Source organism: Elephantulus edwardii, unplaced genomic scaffold, assembly GCF_000299155.1.
Source record: "Elephantulus edwardii isolate Elephantulus edwardi_28Jun2011 unplaced genomic scaffold, EleEdw1.0 scaffold00116, whole genome shotgun sequence".
Lineage (NCBI taxonomy): Eukaryota > Metazoa > Chordata > Mammalia > Macroscelidea > Macroscelididae > Elephantulus > Elephantulus edwardii.
Window position 1 is genome coordinate 690,595 of NW_006399866.1, and position 24,396 is coordinate 714,990.

The 24,396-nt window shown below is 39.5% G+C and overlaps 1 protein-coding gene across 1 annotated transcript in view; it reads right to left on the reverse strand.

Moving 5' to 3' along the window:
- Nucleotides 1-17,998, reverse strand: part of NUP214 (nucleoporin 214kDa) — a 125,923-nt gene extending 107,925 nt beyond the window's left edge. The window contains exons 1-10 of the mRNA XM_006892442.1: nt 17,954-17,998; nt 13,793-13,985; nt 13,003-13,154; nt 12,034-12,232; nt 11,353-11,423; nt 10,343-10,406; nt 9,787-9,890; nt 7,982-8,088; nt 6,712-6,778; nt 4,284-4,410 (exon numbers count right to left, since the gene is read on the reverse strand). Of these exons, the coding sequence (XP_006892504.1) occupies nt 4,284-4,410; nt 6,712-6,778; nt 7,982-8,088; nt 9,787-9,890; nt 10,343-10,406; nt 11,353-11,423; nt 12,034-12,232; nt 13,003-13,154; nt 13,793-13,985; nt 17,954-17,998 (1,129 nt within the window). The remainder of the gene's footprint in view (nt 1-4,283; nt 4,411-6,711; nt 6,779-7,981; nt 8,089-9,786; nt 9,891-10,342; nt 10,407-11,352; nt 11,424-12,033; nt 12,233-13,002; nt 13,155-13,792; nt 13,986-17,953) is intronic.
- Nucleotides 17,999-24,396: the final 6,398 nt, after the last annotated feature.

The following is a 24,396-nucleotide window of genomic DNA, read 5'->3' on the forward strand; positions in this document are numbered from 1 at the left end:
TTAGTGTTCAAGGCCTCAAACCTGTTCCTGAGATGATTCTTAAATTCAAGTGGTATGAATATACGGATATAATATAATACTTTTATATACAAATAGTCTAACTGTACACAACTAGCATATTACAAATACAAAAAGAAATGTTAGGAAATCTTGACTTTTACTTAGTATGCTTGCTGTCGGTAGTGGTACTTATGTAGTAATTCTATTTTGTAGGAAATGGCAAATGAAGAAACATACACTGTTAACCAGGACTGCACTCTAAAATAAAAGAAAAAAAACTAAATTTAAAATAAAAAATTAAAAAAGAAAAGAAAACTTAATTATGCCTTTTACTTAAATAGCAGCCATCTTTTACTTTGATTTTTTTTTTACATATACCATGTCTCATTCCACAAAATCAGATGGAGTGTCTTAAGAATGTATAAAATAAAGAAATAGCAAAATTACCAGTTAAAAACTGAATCACAGAGTATAATCACATTACCAGCAAGAAAGACAAGCCAAGAGTACAGGAGATCAGAGATTCCTATGTGAGACAGACTGTGCATGCGACCAGAACAGCAAGAATCAGAGAAGGAGTAGAGAAGCAGAGATCAACAAGAGCAAGAGCTTAATGGAACTGCCAACCCATGGAGCCAGTGCTGAGCGCCTTTACCCAGGCATACTGGTGGGCTAGGGAGGCGACACCACCATTGGCAGAACTAAATGAGCTCAGAAACACTGCCCCAGAGTCAGGAAACTGAAGGTCTGAGGGCTCGCAAACACACCTAAGAAGCTGTCCTGACTGAAGAATTTTGTTTACAAGCTTAACTGTAATCTGTTACTTCCCTATTAAACCTCTAACTGTGGAAAACATTTAATTACAAGACTGAAGACAGAGTGAAAAACAGGAGCTCTAGTGGTCTAGTGACAAGATATGCTGCAATCCCGAAGGCGTGCAGTTCAAATCCACCAGATACTCCACTGGAGAAGGAGAGGCAATCTCCTCCTGTGCCAATCAGATCTAATTCAACAGTACACACAAGGAAAAAGAAAAAAATTTAAAAAGTATATATATAAAATATATAGAAACACATTAAAAAAAAAAAGAATGAAGAACAAACCATTCTTAGAGAAAAGCTTTAATGCTGATTTTTGAGAAGTAAAAAATGAGATAATCAGTTAAATGCTTAATTTTTAAAATATCAGTGGTCTCTGAAAAAAAAGAAAAAAAAATCAGCGGTCTCCAGTGAAGAGACGTTTTTCTAGCAACAAATTTCCAATGAAATTTCTCACATGTAACTAGAAATAAGGAACTTGGAATGACTGATGGATGAAATGAATTATTTTTTTTTCCTATAATTATATTTTATTAATTTTCATAAACATTTACAGAGATTCTGGGCTTCCACTCATTCATTGCTGCACCACTCTCTCCACCCTCCTCCCAGTTTGTTCTTGTCCAAATGCCACAGTGCTTGTCAAAGCCAGATGAAATGAATTATTTCCTTGCTAAACATCTCTTCGGCTTTTGTAATACCAGATAGCGAATGTGTTCTGATTTTTATGGAGGCTGTGGATCAAGGCCTAATGCTGATATGGAACTCAACGAAGCAGCTTCATTTAGAAATATTTTTAAAAATTCACGAAGAATGTATTGCTCCACAATAAAGAGGGAGAAAACTTCATCTGGTTTACAGAAGGCTATGTAATAAAGGAAATAGAGTAAAATGTAATGGTAGCAGGAGTGGAATCCACTTCCTAAACAACATGCCTCTGGAAACTGTATGACCTTTGAGAAATGATAGTTTTAGAAAGGCTTCGGGTCGTTAGTTAATAGGGTCGCTATGAGTTGTGCTCGACTAGGCAATCAACAACAACAACAGTGAATATATATGTGTTTAATGCAGAACAATTTAAAATCTTCTGTATTAGCTGAACTTTTAAAAGTTCAACATATTTGTATTTCTAGGTAAATGATTCCTGGTTCCAGGGAAAGAAGGCATGTGTGGTTTTAAAAGTCCCTGCTAAAAGCTTTAGGAATATCCTGCTTTATGCATGTTCTATATTCCAACCATATTCTAAAATACACACACAGAGCACAGAAGCAAGAGAAGTGGTAACTAACGTGGATTTTACAATCTAGTACGTAGAATATGTAAACGCTCAAGAATAAGTGTAATTGAGATGTGCTAATAATTGCAAAATTTCCCAAACTGAAATATAGAAGAAAATATGATCTGAACATGAAATTTAACATTTATGTGAATGATTTTATTTAAAGCATTATTTTCTCATTTTCATGTCAAATCTTAGATTTTCATTCTATGTATTATGAAGAAATACTCAAAAGTTAAGGATGCTGGGAGGTGCTTCTTTCTTCTAGATAAAATTTGCAATGGCTAGCTTATTAATTACCTTATCATTAAAGTCTATAATTGTTATTATATTTAATATAAATATACACACACATCTATAAGAACACACACATATGTAACAGAAAGTCTAAAATAGTGTACAAATTGCAATGGAATTTGACAGTTGTCCATACAGTATTGCAATCTGAAATGGAAGAGAGTAGATTTAGAAGTGGAAGCAGGGTGCTGATTGTCTGAGAGGTTAGTATGAAGCTTTTCTGAAAGATAAAGAATTTGATAAGGAGATTCTCAGTTGAGAAATGTTGCAGCACAGTGATTCTCCTATTTGTTGTACAAACTAGTTTAATATTTACTTCATGGGAAAGCTAGTCTACCACACCTTCAAGCTCAGAGTTAATTTTACAGGAACAGCCCAAATGCTTATAAACAAACAAGTGGATTGAGAAATTGCGGTACGTTCTCATATAAAGGAATACTAAGTAGCACTAAGGAGCAACGATTCGTAAAATTCTATATATAACATGGGAGAAGGTGGAGAGCATTGTGCTGAGGGAACTAACTCAGTCTCATAAGGACATATACTGTATAAGACTATTACTGTAAAAAACAGAGGGAACACTGAGCAAGATGTGTATAACGTTTAAAAAGGGAAGGGGAAAGGAAGATGGGAGTGGAAAATGGGAAAGGAAGGAAATCACTAAGAAAGCAGAGATTAGTGGGTGGATAGAGGGTGAAGGAATAGGAAAGACAGGGACTTGAAATGACAGTGCTAACAGGCATAGATTAAATGTAATTAATTATATAAAATACAACGTCTATGAATGCTTGTATAAAACAAATGTACATGAATGAAACACAATGAAAATGAAAAATCGTATGAAACACAATGTATGTGCATGATATACAGTATATATGAATGACTATATTTAAACCAATAAAAATATGGGGGGGAAGCTCATTTAATGTTATTTCTTTTACTCACGTTGAAAACTATCACTGACTCACTAGTCATTCTGGAACAGTTGGATTTCAGGCATATATTACAAATAAATGTTTTGCTAAGAAAAAACCCGTCAGGCTGGAGACTAAGGTGTGCCTGATCTGGACCACAGTCTCCGCAATTGCATGCTATGAGTTGGAGAGCTCGACAGTGACTAGGGATGATAGAGAATTGATGTCTTTGAGCTGTGGTGTTGAAGAGTGTTGAATATACCATAGATTGCTAGGAGAACAAACAGGTTTGTCTTGGAGAGGGTGAAAGCAGGCTGCTCCTTGGAGGCAAGGATTCTGAAATTTCTTCTGACATATTTCGGGCATGTTGCAAGGAGAGACCATTCCTTGGAGAGGGACATCATATTTGAGAGGGTGGAGGAACAGTGCAAGAGAAGGAAGACTCTCAATGAGATGGATCTATTCAGTGATTGGAGTAACGGGAGTAGGTATGTCAGAGACAGTGAGGTTGGCATAGAGCAGGGTTTAGAGCTCTTGAACACAGGGCCACTATGAGTCGCAAGTGACTCAATGGCACATAACAACAACAACAAAAAAATACATTCATGAAGAGATACAGACAGTGTGTGTCTAGCCTTGGTATCATCAATGGCAATGTAATCAAATTCGGTTTAGTGCTAACACAATGCACCATCCCATTCAACTAGAAGTAGGCTACCAGAAGCTAAAAGTGCCCTGCTGCTAGAGTGTACTCTTGTCATGAATCAATATAAATGATAACTGCTGTCCTAGTAGCACACATTGCTGCTCCATGGGAGAAGGATGGACAATCTCCTTCTGTGCAATTAGCTACCTCAGAAAACTGGCTGGAGGACCAGCTACAGTAGATTCTGACTCGGCAGTACACATAACAATAAGTATAAACTAGCATAAAAAAGAAGTGTATTCCTTCAAGAAACATCAGGGTGCACTTACTAACTGTGATTTCCATTTGGTTAGTATAATCTATGGCAACTCCCACAGGCAAGGAGTCATCATTTTTTTCTGTCACAGGTAGTTCAGCTCTACTAGAATCCTCCAAAAGCCAAGACTCCCAGTTAATCTGAAAAAAAGAAGAAAATATCATTTTGTTTAGTTTTATACTGGTTCTTCTAAGCATCACTCCAAGAAAAAATAAGATTCACTTAGTTTAGATTTCTTTATGGACTGTGAGGCTCTGAAATCTGGGAAGATGAACTAAAAATCATATGCAATCCAGCCAGCAAAAGATTCATTTTCTAGTTCAACTTCTATCTGTTGAGGTCACTGCCTTCTGAATAAACAATCACAATTGTCAGTATTTTCTGAGCCACCTCCTGGAAAATCCAGTAGCTGCAGTAAGCCAATCGATACCTGATTCTAGATATTTGGGATTGATCCGGAGTGCCACTGATGTCTAGGAAGTCTTGAGGAGAGAAACTTATAGAGGTGAACTAATGCCCTGTGCTTGCTCATGCACACAAACAGAAGGTTAACACTACTTCTTGTCTTCCCAGTTCCTGGTGACCCAGTTCCTTAGTTTGGCCAATTTTCCTGACTGCAGGTTCCTGAAGAATCCCTAAGTTCTTCCAATAAACAAGCCCCTCTTTTGCTCACAGTTGCTTCAGTAATTTGTTTCTTCCAACAAATGATTCTCAACTTAAAAAAAACCACTGACATTTTATCTAACATTCAATGAAGACCAAGACTAGGCAGTATGAATCAAAAGGAAAAAGTCCTCAAGTAACAGAGAGAAAAATAAAAAGTGGTTCAGGAGAAGGAACAGAACCATACTATATGACTAAACCATTCTATATGACTTACTCAAAAAAAAAAAAAGGGGGGGGGGAGCTCTGGTGGCCTAGTGGCAAGGAACTGCAACTACAATCCCAGAGGCGCATGGTTTGAACCCACCAGATGCTCTGCTGGGGAAGGAGGGACAATCTCCTCCTGTACCAGTCAGATCTGATTTGACGGTATACACACACACACACACACACAAAAAATAATAATTTAAAAAAAAAAGAAGAGTATTATTCATATGCTCCTAACAGTGTAAACAAAACTAATGCCAACTTTAAAAAACACTACAGACAAAACAAAGAAGAGCTTTAACTAATAACTATTAATAAAGGAATGGCATCCACTTCCTAAATAATGTGCCTCCGGAAACTCTGAATGTTGATAAATGTCGATAACTGTAAAGGGGCTTCAAGCCTTTTATTCATAGGGATGCTACGAGTCATGCTTGACTCAAAGTCAACCAACAACAATAACAATAAAGTCTATTACTATTTAAATATAAAAATTGATTAAAAGAAATAAGCTTCAAGTTAAAAATGTCCTCCCTAGAGCACAGGATTCCAAAAGTAAAGAGTGGAGCAGGGGACAAGGAATCTTTTTACCTATGAGTCCCTTTGTACATTTGATTTTTAAGCATATGCATAAATTATTCTGATAAAGTAAAAATAAAAGTGTATTTTTAAAGCTTGGATACATAAAATATTTGTGCCATTAAAAAGAGCTAGCAAAAATTGTCTTAGAGAGGTACTGCTGAAACAGCAAATTAGAATAGTAAGATCTGTCCCACGGCTGAGAAGTGGCCTACTCTGAATGTCCGAGAGCTGAGCCTGTTCCCAGTGGGCCAGCGTCACTCTGCAAGAATAGTAAACATCAAATAGGTGGAAGCACAGCTATAGCCAAAGTTCTAAATGGAAAACTGTTCTCGTCTATGTTGCCTTACGCAATATAATCTACAAGTGAATGGCTTCCTATCACCTCAGTTCCCTCCTTCACTGCAAGAACCAGGAGAAAGAAGGAAGACAGGGAGGCATTAATAGACATATAGAAGGATTTTTTGTTTTTCCCCCTCCAAATCAAGCAAATTCTTTCTTCTTTTTTTTAAAGTTGCCAAGAATTTAATTTTGAATCTATAAATTATTTCTGTTAAGTCCTAATTTGTTATTATCTACATGTCTTTCACAATGAATGGAAGAGTACGGTTTCTTATATAAAATGGTCAGGAGAAAGGACAAAAACAAAGGTAATAAAACAGAAGATCGACGACACCTCCTACAAATCAAGGTATACTCCTACTGGAAGCTGAGTGCATACTTTGCTTCTACAGACTGTGGGGCAAACTCCACACAGAACAGAAGGGCTTTTTACAACCCTGAAGGAACAGCTAAATCTGACACCCATGTTTGCCCAAAACCGTATGCAAGCCATTTGATCCAATGCACTTGTTATTTAAGCTTTGTGCTTCTACATAAACTCATTAATAGGCATGTGGATCTTATTTAAATCTCAACCACGTAGTTAATTCACTCCAAAATCTTTCACTAAGAGTTATCACAAAAAACTAACCAAAAAAAGAAAAATTTACCTGATCATTTTGTCGAGCAAGGATACCAACTTCTGTAGAAGCTGCAGATGCTGCAAGTACTAAATCCCTGCAGAGAAAAAAAAAGCAGAAGATCAATAGATTCAAATATACCAACAATGCTACCTTCCTCTGAGTCTGTGGTAACACCTACGAGTTAGTATATCCACTAGATGTCAGGGAAGTAAAGGGTCTATTTTCTGTACAGTTGAAGAAAAGTGGGAAATGGTTAGATGTAAAACTAACTTTTTCTGGCTTTCAGTGGATAACACATTACAGAACCAGCAAGGTCAATCAAGGTAAAGCCACAATATAAACAAGTCTAAATTCACAATAAATACACTGCCTCAGTGATAAGAAGCTGGGCTGCAATCTCAGAGGTACATGGTTCGAATCCAGCAGCTGCTCTGTAGGAAGGAGAAGGGTGGGCAATCTCCTCCCATGTGATTAACTGCTTCTGAAAACCTGCTGAAGGGTCGGCCATGGGTTGGTTCCAACTCAATGGCAGGCAACAACAAAAATGAGCAGAATAATGTAGTTATGGGAACAGAAAATTTGCTTTAAGTGGTCTACCCTTCAATTCCATTTTCTCAGAGGGAAGCTTACCTAACTTGTTCAATGTTGTAGTCAGCTGTCATCAAGTTCACCCACTTCATGGTAAGCACATGTACTCAACCAGTTTTGACCACTGTGACTCACAAGATTTGCACTGGCTAATTTGTGAAACAGTAAAGACCTTCAAGGAGAAGGACTGACACAGAGACTTCAACAATGATGGAGACTGTGAGAATGGCACAGGACAGTGCAAATTTTCAACCTGCTGCTTAGGGTCAGTATGAGCTGTAGTCTACTCGACGGCACCTAACAATTGCTTTTGAATGCAGATCACCAGGCTACTCTTTCTAGCTGATTTCAGACTAGAAGCTCCACTGATCACTGTACCTTACTAGCTTCCAATGACAGAAGAGTAGTGACTATACTGAGGCTGCACTAGTCAGGAACTGAACCTTCGTCTCTTGCATTGTACCACTTGTTCTCAACTTTTGCCCAGTGATTTTTCAAAGTAAGGTGGGTAAATTAGACAACAGAATTTTAAGATTAGAAGCTCTTAAGTCGAAATAATTTACGAATGAGGAAGCAGAAAGGCATTCCAGCACCAGGTGAAAATATATTCAGGACATCCAAACTATCTGTTTTACTCTTGCAGAAAACAAAGAGCAAAAAAATGTGATGCAACAACAGCACAAATTTATTCCTTGGATTCTGTACTCACCATTCTTCAATGTAACTGAGGAAGTAATGATGCTGTCTCTCTATGCAACTGCCATAGCAGGGTTCCATGAAGTTCACAAACACTTCTGGGTGCTTTTCTTCTTTTTTCTACAATGAACAGTGGGGGGTGGGAAAGAATCTCATGTTATTCCCCCCCGCCTTGGTCCATACAATTAAGAATATAAAAAGAGAAAATAATTTCTTTTTATGAGATCATTCACTCAAAATCTTAGAAATAGGGACGTAGCACTCAAATTAAGTCTGAGTCGTAAAAAGCAAAGTCGTCACCAAGCAAAATTCACTCAAGCCTTGTCCTGCCACTTATAGGACATGTGACAAGAAGGGACAAATTACTCAACCATTCTGATACTACTTCAGACACTGCTGTTAAGTATGAAAGCAGCAGTGAGTAAATGCTAGTGTCACGCTCCTTGTTCACTGCCATCAAATAGATTCTGACTCACAAGATATGCTGGCAATGTTCTCTGAAGATCTCAAAATACACCCAGCTATTTCTTGGCATGACTCTAACAAATAAAGAATCGAATTAAATGAAATGAGCATTAAAGAATTAATCCTAACATTCTTCAAAATACTAAAAAAATGAAAATAATCTTCATATTCATCCAATCCTAAAGGAACTGCTAAGAGCAAACTGATAATACCCAAATGATCAAATACATATTTAGTGATATACAGCTGTTTATAACTTTACTATTAAACAAAAATTGCAAATTAGAAGGACCAGAACAAATCTTACTTACATAAACTGTCTCATTTGTTTCTTCTACATGCCACTACAAATTAGTAATACTTTGTAGATAATGTTACTAATTATCCCCCACCTCCACCCTGCTCTTAAAAAAAAAAAGACTTAATCTCCCTTACTTTATTCTTGGTTTCCTCTCAAACAATGTCTCCTCTTTCTGGACCACCCAATCTAAAAGGGCACCATGGTAACCATCTGTCCTTTATACTAAATTACTTCTTCATGCTTAACCTTTCTTTATCCTACACTCATTTGCAGTTGGCTACACAATCAGGGAGTTCTGGTAGCTGACTGGACAAAGAGTCATGCTGCCAACAGACCTGATTCAAAGATATCTAGTTCAAATTCACCAGTTGCTCTGCAGAAGAATGATGGATAGTCTCCTCCCACGTGTGTTATAGACTCTGAAAAGTCATTGGAGTATCAGCAATGAGTTCCAATTTGATGGCAATGAGTGAGTGACCAAATTCATTAGAATGCAAGATCAGCACAAAAACAAGAGCTTTGCCTTTCTGGGCTACAACTTTATTTTCCATTTTAAAGCAATGTCTAGCACACAATGTCTAGGCTTTTAATACATTTCTGAAAAACATCTTGTTTACTGAAAATTCCCTTTTGAGTAAATACCTACTAACACTTACTGCTTAAAGCTTAAGAAAAAAAGAAAAAGGTTGTAATTTTTTTCCCTTGTAACTAAATAAAAGACCCCTAGTAGCATAGTATATTACATGTACAACTGTTAATTGAAAGGACGGTGGTCCAAATCCACCAGCCACTCTATGGGAGAAATATGAACAGTTCCCTTCTGTAAAGATTTACAAAACTGGAGAGAACTCCATGGCAGGGTATGGCTTTAGGATTCCAAATCACCTTAATTTGGGGCCCCTAGGCCTATGGTGAAATAATGAAACCTTACAACTAACTGAAGCTACACCATCTTTGTCAATAAGTAAAGGAAATGGAAATCTAAGCTTCAAACTTCATTAGACAAGAGTCTATGACTATTAAAGAAAAAACAGTTTCTTCTATATACATACAGGTAGAAGAGCCATCACAACATCTGGAGCTGTTTCCAAAGTCCCATCTGCAGCAGCATATACTATTGTGAAGACATATGTGCCGATCCACAGCACATCCAGAACTGAAAGACACACATCCTAATAAAGACCACTGCAGGCAGAGGTAGTGAACACTATAAAATTAACATAAAAGTCTAAGTACTACAGTTTTAACAAAGATCTAGATTTCACTAATTTACAGACTATTTTCAAATCACAAAAGTCTGAAAAGCCCAAATTCATTCCAAAGTGTCATTATTACCAGGGAAAGTTATGAAGAATCCTAATAAACACCTAAATTCATAGGGCGGCTCCATCATGTCCCACCATTTACCATGAGATTTGTTATTTACCAGAGAATTATCACTAAGCTAACTTAATTAGCCAAGGGAAATAATCAAATAATCATAACATTTCAACACAGTCCTCAGTAGGTACACCACAGGACTTGAAATATCTGTAACACACACTTAGCAAGACTGCACAGACATAGCCTCATTAGAAATCAGTTCAATAATAAAAGAAGTGGTGTTACCTCTAACTGGATGATCTGCCTCATAAAATGGAGGACAAGGAATGACTTTCTTTTCTTGCAAAGTCTGAAAAGATTTGTTTAAAAAAAAAAGTCAAAGAAAACAATCTCTAAATCAATGAAACTGTTAATCAAACACTCTTCTATGTTTTATCTCCCAAGCCAGGAAAGACTGAACAGATGACACAGACACCTGCTTCAAGAATGCTGTCGTTTCCCCCCCCCCAAAAAAAGAATGCTGTCCCAAAAAAATAACTCACATGAATGTGCCACAATTATGTCTTCTTTTTAAAAACAGATCATATTCTAAAAAAACTATATACCAGATTTCACATAACAACTCCCAACAATAACGGTAAGACATAGAATTTTAACTTCACTTGTATGCCACTACATTTACTTTACACACAATTCAGGGAACAGTTTCTCAGGGGAATACACAATAGTACAGTGAAACCTTTCTTTATGTTCAGACTTCATATGTGGATTCTTGGTGATGCAAATTATAATAAAGTATCTGTGATTATTATCTTAATAAAATCACAGGGACAGAATGGGAGTGTACAAGCAACAACAGGAATATCCACTTCTTTAGAATGGATTTTGTTAGAAAGACAAATAATATTTTCATTCAAGTGATTTTGCATTATGGTAGGAAATAGCAGCCTTTCCCTCATCTTTCCCACTCAAGCTCTGTTCTTAAGGAATGCAATTTAAAGATTGGGATAAATATACAGAGAATGGTCATATTTTTATTTAAGAAACAAAACTAAAACTATGTCTTTAACACAGACTACTTTTCTAAGTATCCAGAAAAAGTCTGGAAAGTTACTCACTAACAGAATGAAATCGATAACTCAAAGAGGGTTAGTCAATAGAAGGGAAGATTAAATGTGTTGCAATATTTTAGTATTTTTTAGTGGGAGAAAAACTCAACAAAGAAATCACCAAATCATATCAAAGAATCTGGGTAACTTAAGAAAAGGGTTTTCAAGTCCAAGCCAAGAACTCACAGGAAGATACTGGACCACAGTTCCATTCTGCTTTCCCACTGCCAGCTGCTTGCCTTTGGGGCTCCAGCACACTGAGAAAAAAAGAGAACACTACCAATTAAAAACTGAAGAAAATAGAGCAAATCAATGAGATGTGTCACAAAACAGGTAACTACCACTTCTCGTTCCTTCTGTTAGTCCACAGAAGGCTGTAGGGTCATCCCCAACTGGCAAAGTAATAGAGAGTAAAATCATGTTCATGATGCAGACTAGTCACATGTATCACTGGGCCAATAAACTGGGAAGTATAGAAAGCAATGTAAAATTCAGGTAAGATAAGGAGAACAAAGCAAGTCCTGAAATCATTCTGCTGTTCTTACCGCATTTCAAATGCCTTTCCCCTAAAGGCACAATTCATTTTCAGAGCATGGTCCTTTTGCATATAGAAACAACTAAACTAGAAAATATTTCTTATCCCATAAAAGCTAAGTGCATAAGGGTAAATCACATATACTATTTGCCTTCAAGGATATTAATTACATAAATGAAATAATACTGTCTCCATTTCTACTCCCCCACCCACACCACCAACCCCCAAAACAGAAAGGGGAATAAAATCAGCCTACTTTTATTTCCATAAATTAATATTTAAATGGATCACTACTGCTCTATGTTATGCAGTAAAAGCCTTTTATTACCCACCAGATGTTACTGCGACTGTGGAAGGAAGAGTTGCACACACTTTCACTGTTTCTGTGACTTGTAGGACAGATAAACTGCCATCAGCTAGACAAACTGCCACCATGGAGGGAACAGTGGGGTTCCATTTCATATCGATCACCATGCCTCCTGCATCTTTTAAAAGCTTGTGGTAAGCAAATGGGCGTTTCTGCTGTTTAGCCTTTTAAAATAAAGCAAGAGTAAATTAATAAATACAGAGATATGAAATATTCAGAGGAAATTGCTGAATGTGCACATTTTCTCAAACCATAGCCATATTTCTCTATAAGAAGATTTAGCTCCACACAATAATCATTCATTATATAAAAATGCAATCCAACTTTGAAAATTGCAATTAATTTAGCACATTTATGAAGGACTCCCATGAGGGGTCTACACAAATTCAAAATAACAAAGAGTAGACACAATATTAAAATTGTGGCTCAGCTCCTTAATAATGTTGTGGCCTTTGGCAGTTTCTTGACCTCCAAGCCTATTAATTAATTTATAAAATGAAAGTAATAGTACTAATTCATAAGGCTGCAGTATGTATAAATGAGGACAAATCTCATAAAACACTTAGTACGGAACTTGGCATAAACACTCAATATTATTATAGTTAAACTGCTTAAAATGGAAAGCTACTGTATTAGAAGGTCAGAGACTTAGAAACAAGAATAGTGTCATTATCTAAGATTTGGGGAATTCAACTAAACCTCCCTGGACTTGGGTTTTCTCATGAGGAAATGAGAAATGAGAAGACTTTGCTATGAAATAACCTTTTGGAATCACTCTGGTTTCAAAGAGCTATTTATTACTTTATCATTCAAAAGATTTCCAACCTGTATTTTAATCTAGGGGGGAAAGGTCAAAAATCAACCCAAGAAGTTGCCAAATTATGATTCAATACCAGGAAAGCTCTTTAAGTTCTCATCTTTTCCAGTAGCTTACCTCATTTGAGAATGTTCGGACATCGAAAAAAGCAATAATGGAACCATATTCACTTGACATCATACACACAGAGAGTGTGAGGTTATCACAGCTCAGGGACAGGTGATGTACAGGGAATTTCATAGGCACAATCAAGCTTTGGACTTTATCAACTACGAAAACATAAAAAAGACAAAGCACAAAATGGCATGTTCCAAGCAAAAAGCCACATCTCTTTATCCAAATCTCTACGAAATAATTCTTTAAACTATAGAAGAAGACACACACACACACATCCAGATACCTAATTATTAAGCTAAAACTAACTTTCCCAGGGACCCTTTTCATACAACCTAGGTAAACTAACTGTGGTCACTCTCTTGCTAACTAAAGTATTATCCTATGCTTATATTTTTGCAACTATAAAAAAAATATTTTTGCAACTATATCTTCCCATTTATTTGGATAGTAATGTCACATCAACTAAAAAGCCATACAACCCATCCATCTCCTAGAAATCCAGAATACAAGTTTAACTAATCAAAAATAAAAACATGGCATAAATAAAAAAGTTCTCCTTTCTGAGCTTCTAGGAACAATCCATCAAAGGAGAAATGCAAAGACCAAAGGAAACACTTAGAAAAGTTACTAATATCTCTCCTGGAACTTATTCATCTTGGTAGCAAAAAAGGGTCAAATTTAGGAGTAGCACCAATTTTAATATTACACAATGACTGCTTTAGAAGGAAAACTACATTAGCACTTCACTACACTCCTGTCTCTATTATGCAACACAAATATAGTAACCTACCAACTTTAGGATCATCCCCAGGTTTATTTTGAATTAGAAGATTTTTTGTAGGAAAAATTTGCAATCCAGTGGTTCCACCAGCAAAGACCAGACCGTATTTGTTGGACACAGCAAGCAAACTTGAGCGTTCCTTGGGCAACTCCTCAGGGGTCTCAAAGAGTCTCACTTTCTTCAGTGCTCTGAACCGAAAATCCTGTAGTGCAGACAAAAAAACCAAAACCACTCAAGGCTAAGAGAAAAGCTGATCATGCCTTGTCATCATAGTCCAACACAATCCCCGAGGCCCAATACAATATGTCTCAGGAGTCTTTAAATTCTTGTACTTATTATGATCCAAGTACCCGATGTGTTATTTTTGTTGTATACCATCAAGTTGGAATCAATCCATAGCTTATCCTCTAGTGGATTTTCAGAGGCCATAAATTACACAAAAGGAGACTGTCCATTTTTCTCCTGCAGGACAGCTGGTGGATCTGCACTATGTACCTTTCAGCTGCCAGTGTAACCCCTTACTACTAGACCACTAGAACCCCTTGTACCGGACATTGCTGTTATTGGGTGCCTGATGTAATAGGTACTTATACTTGTTTAATGAAATAAATGGGGAGGGGGTGGAATCTTCAAGAAGTCTTTAATTAATGCAGCTTATAGTCACCTTTTTCTAAATTCCTACTGTATCTATTCTCTAAATCACTACACAAAATGTATTTCATTGTTTTAATTTTATCCTATTTCATGTTAAGTACAACAAAAATGTAACATCTATTAAATATATTTATGAAGTACCATCCAACTACTGTGAGCTCCAATTTCTAATGCAGTACTCAAAAACCAGATATTGCTCTTTCCACCATCTTTCCGTGCTGCCACAATGGTGCGCATGAATGTCCTGGCCGATGCGCCCAAGAACATCAATGCCAAGAAGAGAGGTAAGCGCCAGGTGCTCCAAAGTCATTGTTCGGTTCCTGACCGTGATGATGAAGCATGGCTACATTGGCGAATTTGAAATCATTGATGATCACAGAGAGGGGAAAATTGCTGTCAACCTCACAGGCAGGTTAAACAACTGTGGCGTTATCAGCCCCAGATTTGATGTGCAGCTCAAAGATCTAGAAAAGTGGCAGAATAATCTGCTTCCGTCCTGTCAGTTCGGTTTCATTGTACTGACAACCTCAGCTGGCATCATGGACCACGAGGAAGCAAGACAAAAACACATAGGAAACACTCAGGAAAAATCCCGAGATTCTTTTTCTAGAGATGTAATAAACAGTGCAAATAAAATGTCTCAATGGGGGGGAAAAAAAAACCAACCCAAAAGATATTGAACTAACAATGGCAATAAGATGATAAAAGCCCCAAAACTGTTTACTTATATCAAATGACAAATCAAATTTGTGAATCTCTTGGAGGTTAATGCCATTAAGCAAAACTTTTATGTTATGTTGCTGCTGCTGCTGTGTGCTACTGAACCAGAACTGACCCATAGCTGACCCTCCAGTGGGTTTTCAGAGGTAGTAAATCACACAGGAGGAGACTGCCCATCCTTCTCCCACAGAGCAAGTGGTGGATTCAAACCTCATGTCTTTGGGATTGAAGCACAGTTTCTTACTACTAGGCCACCAGCACTCTCTATGTGCTATAAGGTCATTTAAAACACAAAACCAGAATCCATAACACCACCTACAAGCTCAGCCATGACTTGGCCCCTCTACCTCTTTAGCGTTATTTCTCAACACTCTTGCTTCTCCAAACACTGCGCTATTGCCAGTGCTACAGGGAACTCTGGTGCTATAGGTCATAGCTGTTGCCAATTGGCAACATGATAGAGAAAAGACTAAAGTTGGCAATGATTTTATCTTGCTTGGATTCACAATCACACCTTTAGCTATGAGGAAATCAGGGGACTTGCTGTACTGGGAAAGTCTGCAGTTAGAGATGCCTCCTAATTATTGAGGAGCAATGACATCAGTTTGAAGACTGCTGTGCATCTGATTCAGGCCATGGTCTTTCTAAACACTTGCTATGCATCTGAGAGATGTAAAATTAATAATGACAGAAGAAGAATTGATGTCTTTGAGCTGCTGTGCTGCAGAAGAGTATTGAAATATCCCATGGACTGCCAAAAGAACGGTCTTGGAGAAAGTACAGCCAGATTGCTCCTTAGAAGCAAAGATGCTGAAGCTTCATCTCATATAATTTGGGCATGTTGCTAGGAAGGGCTATTCCTTGGGGAGGGACATAACGCTTGGAAAGGTAGAGGGTCAGTGAAAGAGAAGACCCTCAACCTGATGGATTGCTACAGCGACTGTCACAGTGAGCTTTAGTATGTCAGAAGTGTGAGGACAACACAGGACAGGGTTCAAACCTGTTGTTTGTAGGGTCACTACGAGTCATATTCAACTCAACAGGTGATAGTGAATGGCACTAATGCAAAGGCTGTGCATCTCCAGCAGTCCATTCCACTATCCGTTCCTCAACTGAAAGATAGGTAGTCTCCTCTCACTGCAATTTACAACAGCCTTGGAAACTGGATGGAAGGTCACTACAGTCAGAACCAACTTGACAGCAGTGAGTTTTTAATTGAGTCACTGTTCAAATACATTCCCTGCTCTCCCACCCTACCCTATTTCTAATTCCCTCCAATTCCCATGTTCTTTAGCACTCAAAGACATAAATATTTGGCCTGGGAGCCTCCTTTGATCTTTTGCCAATGCCTGACTCACCTGTCTTCTATGAATTTATCATTGCTTCCAACAAGAGTTCAAGTTAGCTAATCACTATGTTAAGTTACACTGTGTTTGTATTTAAATTCAATCCTAAATCTATTTTCAGGCCAAGGCTTTAGTGCTTACAATCCAAAACAGTAAAACCCAAAAACAGTCTTCCTCAATCTTTTTTTACCACTCACTAGTCTTATAAAGATCAAACAAGATCCTCAACCCACCCTACACGCTTATTAATTTCCTTGAGTTGGGTGTTTAAGACATGTGTGCTGAAAGATTAATCGAAATGCTCTCTCATAATTCCAATTGAAAACGATAAAGAGAAACTCATCACTTTTCTGGGGAGACCACACCATGGTTTCATATATAAGTAGAATAAAACTGGAATCTTCATTCTTAATCCTGATAATCTGAAATACACTATTGTGTCTGAATCACATTAGTACAGTGGGCCAGTGGAATGAAGCCACACTCTCAAAACAAGACTCTCCTCATCTAAATCAGTGGGGTCTAAAGCCTTGCTTTTCTTACATCTGCCTCAGCATGTGCGAGAAACATGACACACTGTGGCTGGGCAACGACCCTAAAGAAAAAAAAAGAAGGAACTGACACTCTAAATTTGGAAATGACTACTTTTCCTAATCAGAGAGAACTGTTCACACAAATACCTGGAGTCTTCCTACAATGTATGCCCTTTCAGCTATTTGCTTTTTAAAAGAAACGTAGCTTGTTCTCGGCACCCACATTCTGTCTGCACACTTAAAAGAAACGTCAAACGCAACTATTTTAGAGAGTTCTTTCTGTCGTTTCCAACTTTACCATCACTTGGACCAGCTAGTTCCTCTGACGTTTGTTGACTTTAAACTCATTCCCTGTACCTAAATAATTCTCCTATTCCAGTAAACGAAAGGTTTTGTAGGCTAGGTGATCTTCCTCGGCTCAGGGTTAGAAAAGCCTGGACCACCTTCATACCGGAGGCATGAAAAACCCTGACTTGCGTAAAGTCGACGCCTCCTAGACAAATGTTGCTGGGCAAGTTAACTTTCTGAGCCTCCATGTGCTCCTCTGGGAAACAGGGATACTAACAGCTACTTCACAGGGCTGCTGGGGTGATTCGAGGAGAGAATGCTTTCACGGTACCTAGCACACACTTACAGGCTCAAAAGTGATTACCGCCACTCAAGAGGACCACGTGTCAGTAGGTAGGAAAGCTCAAGAGGAGCGCACAAGTCCAACAGGGGCTCGGGAAACTAATTTTGAGGGGTACCACGCAGACAGGAAGGCAAAGCACATCAGGACAACACTGTGAACTCTGAACGCGCGGTAAACTGTTCAAGCCGGAAGCAAGGCAGTGGCACCCGCGCTTCACCCTTTCCTCGGGGCTCCCAAGGTAACGCCAGGATTAAGAGACCGAGGGAGCCCCTGGCCAGTATCTGACCTTCATCTCCCGTTCAGGAATCATCGCATCCATCTCGTCTCCCATCACGCTGCACTCAAGCTTGCCGAAGCAGCGACCGCTCCGGCCCTGGGCCTTGCCCACAGAGCACAGGCCGCTACGAGGCCAACTTCCTTCCCCTTCCCCAGGCGACAGGAGAGCGCGGCTGAACGCTGATTTCCGGCGCGCTTTGATGACGCCACGCGCTCCAGTCCACTAAGTGATTCAGAGACGCGGAGGGTCGGCTTGAAGTCGCGTGCTCTCCTGGCCGCCGCATCCCATTGGGCCGCTCGGGCCAGAATAGGGGGCGTGGCCCCGAGGCCCGCGCGACTGAGCCCCATAACATACTCCTGCTCATGTGGTTGGGGTCGTTAATTAGGAAGCTCGATCCCAGCTCTAGATTCTTCTGGAAAAGTGACAGGTCAGATTTTGCAATAGCAACCCTAATTCTAACCCTTCAGTGTGAAAGGACGAAAGGCTGAAAGGGAGCGTTTACAGGACACCAAACACTAGCTTTGTTTGTTGTTGTTGTTGTTATGTGCGGTCCAATCGCTTGCGACTCATAGCGACCCTATGTACAACAGCCCTAAACTCTGCTCTGGCCTGTGCCAATCGCACCATCTCCGATACACCCATCCCGATTACCCCAGTCACTGAATCAATTCACCTTCCAGAGGGCTTTCCTCTCCTGCGCTGTCCCTCCACCCTACCAAGCATGATGTTCCTCTCCAAGGACTGCTCCCTCCTTACAACATGTCCAAAGTATGTTAGACTTCGCCTCAGAATCCTTGCCTCCAGGGAGCCCCCTGGTTTAACCCTTTCCAGGATGAATCTGTTTTCCTAGCAGTCCATGGTACATTCAATACTCTTCTCCAGCACCACAACTCAAAGGCATCAATTCTCCTTCTATCCTCCTTAGTCACTGTCCAACTCTGATGCCTAACAAGTGATGCATGACAACTGACTAGAAGAGATCTACATTTGTTCCTATCCCAAAGAAAGGTGACCCAACAGAGTGTGGAAACTGTAGAACAATATCGTTGATTTCACATGCAAGCAAGATTCTACTGAAGATCACCCAAAAACAACCGGAACAGCACATCAGCAGAGAACTGCCGGAAGTCCAAGCTGGGCTTAGAAGGGGTCATGGTACTAGGGATATTGTAGCTAATGTTAGATGGATCTTAGCCAAAAGCAGGGAATACCAGAGGAATGTATATCTGTGTTTCATTGACTATGCAAAGGCGTTTGACTGTGGATTATAACAAACTGTGGCTGACTGTGAGGAGAATGGCAGTCCCAGAACACTTGATTATGCTAATGCGAAACCTATACTTGGACCAAGAGGCAGTAGTCAGAAAAGATCAAGGAAACACTGCATGGTTCAAAATTGGGAAGGGCATACGCCAGGGATGTGTCCTATCTCCATACCTTTTCAACCTGTATGCAGAACAGATTATCTGGGAGGCTGGGCTCTATGAGGAGAAATATGGGGTCAGGATTGGTGGAAGAGTCATCAACAATCTGCGTTATACAGATGACACAACCCTGTTTGTTGAAACTGAAGAGGACCTGAAGCGCTTGCTGCAGAGCATCAAGGACTGCAGCCTTCAATATAGATTGAGGCTCAATGTCAAGAAGACAAAGATTCTCACCACTGGATCAAATGGCAGCATCTGGATGGATGGTGAAGAGATTGAGATTATTCACAGCTTTAGTTTGCTTGGCTCCACAGTCAACACTCTCAGCACCAGTAGCCAGGAAATTAAAAGACATATTGCCATGGGAAAGTCGACTCTTAGGGACCTCTCCAAAGTACTGAAGAGTAATGGTATCTCTCTGGAGACTAAGGTGCATCTGATATAGGCCATGGTCTTTGCTATCACTTGTTTCTATCACTTGCATCAGAGTTTTGTTTACTACTTTCAAAAGCTATGTCCATCCACAGCCAACCCAAAGGCATGCTGTTCAAATCTACAAGTGGCTGTGTGAGAGAATTTCCTCCAGCCTCTGAAAACCTTCTGGAGGGTCAGCTGTGAGATGATTCCAACTCAACACCATGTTAATTACAATAACAGCATCTAATAGGGAGCTCTGGTGGCATGTTGTTGTTATGTGCTGTAGAGTTGCCTGCAACTTATAGCGATCCTATGTACAACAGCCCTAAACCTGACCCTATCCTGTGCCAACCTTACTGTCTCTGACACATCTATGCCCATGACCCCAGTCACTGACTGAATCGATCCATCTCATCTAGGGTCTTCATCTCTTGCGCAGTCCCTCCACCCTCTCAAGAATGATGTCCCTCTCCAAGGACTGGTCCCGCCTTGCAACATGTCCAAAGTGTGTCAGATGAAGCTTCAGAATCCTTGCCTCCAAGGAGCAGCCTGGTCTCACCCTCTCTAAGACAAACTTGTTTGTTCTCCTAGCATGGTATGTTCAATACTCACCTCCAGCACCACAGCTCACAGGCATAAATTCTTCTATCATCCCTAGTCATTGTCCAGCTTTCTGATGTGTAGCAAATAGTTGCAAAGACAATGGCCTGGATTAGGCACATCTTAGTCTCCAGAATGACATCGTTGTTCTTCAGCACTTTGGAGAGGTCTTTTACAGTAGACTTTCCCAATGCAATACATCTTTTAATTTCCTGGCTGCTCGTACCAAGTGTTGATTGTGGAGCCAAGCAAACTGAAGCTGTTAACAATCTCAGTCTCATCTATCATGATGCTTCCAGCTCAGTGGTGAGAATCTTTGTCTTCTTGATGTTTGGCTTCAATCCATATTGAAGGCTGCAGTTCTTGACCTTCTGCAGCAATGCTTCCATTCCTCCTCAAGCAGGGTTGTGTCATCTGCATAATGCAGATTGTTGATGAGTCTATATCCAATCCTGATGCCACATTTCTCCTCATAGAGCCTAGACTCCTGGATAATCTGTTCCGCATAAAGATTGAAAAGGTATGGAGAGAGTACATCCTTCTCAATTTTGAACCATGCAGCATTTCTTTGCTCTGTTCTGATGACTGCCTCCTGGTCCAAGTATAGGCTTTTCATAAGAACAATCAAGTGTTCTGGGATTCCCATTCTTCTCAGAGTCGGCCACAGTTTGTTGTGATCCACAAAGTCAAATGATGTCAGTGAAACACAGACATTCCTCTGATACTCTCTGCTTTCAGCTAAGATCCATCTAACATTAACTAAAATATCCCTTGTACCACGGCCTCTTTTAAACCCAGCCTGCAGTTTAGGCAGTTCTCTGTCGATGTGCTGTTCCAGTCGTTTTTGTATAATCTTCAACAGAATCTTGCTTGCATGTGATAGCAATGATATTGTCAATAATTTCCTCACTCTATTAGTTCATCTCTCTTTGGAATGGGAACAAATATAAATCTCTTTCAGATAATTGGCCAGGTGGTTGTCCTCCAGATTTCTTGGCACAACTTGGTGAGCACATCCAGGGCAGTGTCTGTTTGTTGAAATGTCAACTGGTGTGCCATCAATACCTGGGGCCTTGTTTTTTTCCAATTCTTTCAGAGCAGTTTTAACTTCCTTCATCACCACAGGCTCTTGTTCATACCTGAAATTTGTCTGTGTCTGCCAATTCCTTTTGATACAATGACTGTCTACTCTTTCCATCTTCTTTTACTGTGTCCTGGGTCACCTAATATTCTACCCAAAGAAAGCATCGTTAGGTATTGCAACTCGAAGCTTAAATTTGTTCTTCAGTTCCTTCACCTTAAGAAATGCTGAGTGAGTTTGGCCCCTTTGGTTTTCTGACTCTAGCTCCTTGCACACTTCATTGTAGTACTTTATTTCATAGTCCATAGTAAATTGAGCTGATAACCCAAAGGTGGTATATCTCTTGTGATTCAATTCCATCAATGACTTCTTAGAGAAAGGTGGGCAGTCTCCTCAGGTTCTAATTTACAGACTTCAAAAACTGATGGAGGATTGCTATGAGTCAGAACCTACTCAATAACTGAGTAGCAACTTACTACAATTAGTAAATTACAAGAGCTAAATCTTGAACTAGTTTTTCTATTTCCAGTAATATTCATATGGGGGAGGGGAAGGGAAACAGTCTTTGGATTCAGCAGTCTTCCTAAGACTTGATTTTTAAGGATGCAAAAGTGTAGGGAAGGACTGCTAATTAATCTAGCTCGTTTAAATCTTGAATTTATTCATTTTTACAACTGTAGGAAAGCTCAAAGCCACTTCCAGGGCTCAATGGCATGCACACCTGGTTTCATTTTTATTCTTCCTGTCCTTATCTTTTCTTTAACCTGACTTCTTCACTTAGTTGTTTTACATTGTTGCATCCTACGGAATTTTGTAAGGCATCTCATGTTCTCTTTTGGAGTGTGGTAGTGTAAAAATGCTGTTGTTATTTATTGCCTTTGAGTCAAACACAACTTATAGCGACCCTATGAACAGAAGGCCTGAAGCCCCTCTACAATTACTGACATTTATCAAAGTTTAGTGTTTCTGGAGGCAAGTTGTTTAGTTTAAAAATAGATTTTAAAAAATTATGTCCATGTCCAGTCACAAAAATTTGTAACCAGTTCTTTGCAAAAAAAGCCCCCTTTTAATATACTTTGTCAGGAACTCTGGTGGCCTAGTGGCAAGAAGTTGCACTGCAATACCAGAGGTATGCGGTTCGAATCCACCAGATGCTCTTCTGGAAAAGGAGGGGCAATCTCCTCCTGTCCCAGTCAGATCCGATCCTAGCTACCTAGGAGTTATTCTTGCCATTTTATCACAATAACTGAAGCTCAGAGATGTTAGGAAAATTTTCCCCAAGATCTCTTAGCCAACAAGTATTGTAGGAGAATTGGAACTCTGGTTTCTAAGGACACTGTTAACTTTTTACAGTGTTGTAGAAGAAAATTTTGCATGTAATCATAAATGTCCTAACAATAAGATTCATAATGTGAAGCCCTGGGCTTCACGTTACTCATTTTTACTCACTGTCACTCACTGTTAGGTTTTTAACAAATCCCCTACTTCAAGCCTGCTTCTGACTTGTAAGACAACAATGAAAGCACTGATCTCACAAGGATGGAGATTTAGGAGCTCTGGCAACAGGACACATTCATTTAATACTACATTCTGTTGTATCAAGCCAGGCACTGCCTCCTAGCTGACCCTTCAGTAGGTTCTCAGAGGCAGTAAATCACAGGGAGGGAGATGATCCCTATTTCTCCCTTGGAGCAGCTGGTGGATTTGACCATGTGCCTTTGGGTTGGTGGATCCTTATCTCTAGGCCACAGAAGTCCTCTATATATTGCTAGTTTAAAGACTAACGTGGACCTGATGCAAGCCATGGTATTTTCACTTGCTTCCTTTGCATCTGAAAGGTGAAGGTAAGGATGTCAGAGGAATCTACTTTTGAACTGTGTGGTATTGGAGAAGAATTCTGAATATTGCATGGGCTACAAAAGAACAAACTAGTTGACCTTGGAGGAAGTGCAACCAAGGTGCTCCTTAGATGTAAGGGGAGGGGGGTGGGGGGAGATTTCATCTCATCTCATATATTTTGGGCGTGTTGTCGGTAGGGTCCAATTATTAGAAAAAGACATTATTCTGGAAAAGGTAGAGGGTCAAGAAAGAGACCCTCAACAAGATGGACTGACATAGTGACTGTTAACAAGGGCTTGATCATGTCAGCAGTGATGAGGATGGTGAGGATAAGGCAAGGCTCAGACTCGTTCGTAAATTCACTATGCTGTAAACAGCAATACCCCTTCTGAATTTACTAAGTTAAATAAAAAAAGAAAGAAAGAAACCAATCAGAACAATGATGCTTGTCTGGTTTATTTTCAATCTGTAGACATGATATCCCACCACATACACACACACACACGCACGCACACACACACTTTATCCACCTGAATTTGCCCAACAAACTCCTTCCTCTTGAGTCCTAAATACAAAGCCATAATTGGCAGTCCCTAAGTTGCTGATTATATATATCACAGATAGATTTGGTCTTTTAGAAATAAAGACAGTTTTAAGTGCCAAGAAGTGGAGCCCTTAGCCAGAGAAGTAAGGGTCCTAGAGTCAATGGCTACAACCCAAGATACATGAGAAACCTGCATTTCCCTTTCTGATAAACACTCCAGAACCTTTCCCCTAAGGGTGAGGTCTAAAACGCAGTGAAAGAACTGGTACGGTTTTCCAAGATACCCCCCTACCCAGTGAGAGAATTCTTGTGCCCACCCTACCCTGAAGCTGGAGACACAACCAGCTTGCTTTCCTTTCTTAAGGTTTCCTGTGGTTTTGTAAGCTCTGGGACCCACTGAAACAACCCTGTTGATACCAAGAGTAGTTAGAAGGCTTCAGGTTGCAAAAAGGTCCCCGCGCATTCCAGTGAGGAGTGAAGTCAGGCAGCTGCGAATCTAATGATCTTAAATTTGAGAGAGGAAATAAAAAGAGGCTGAGGAGGA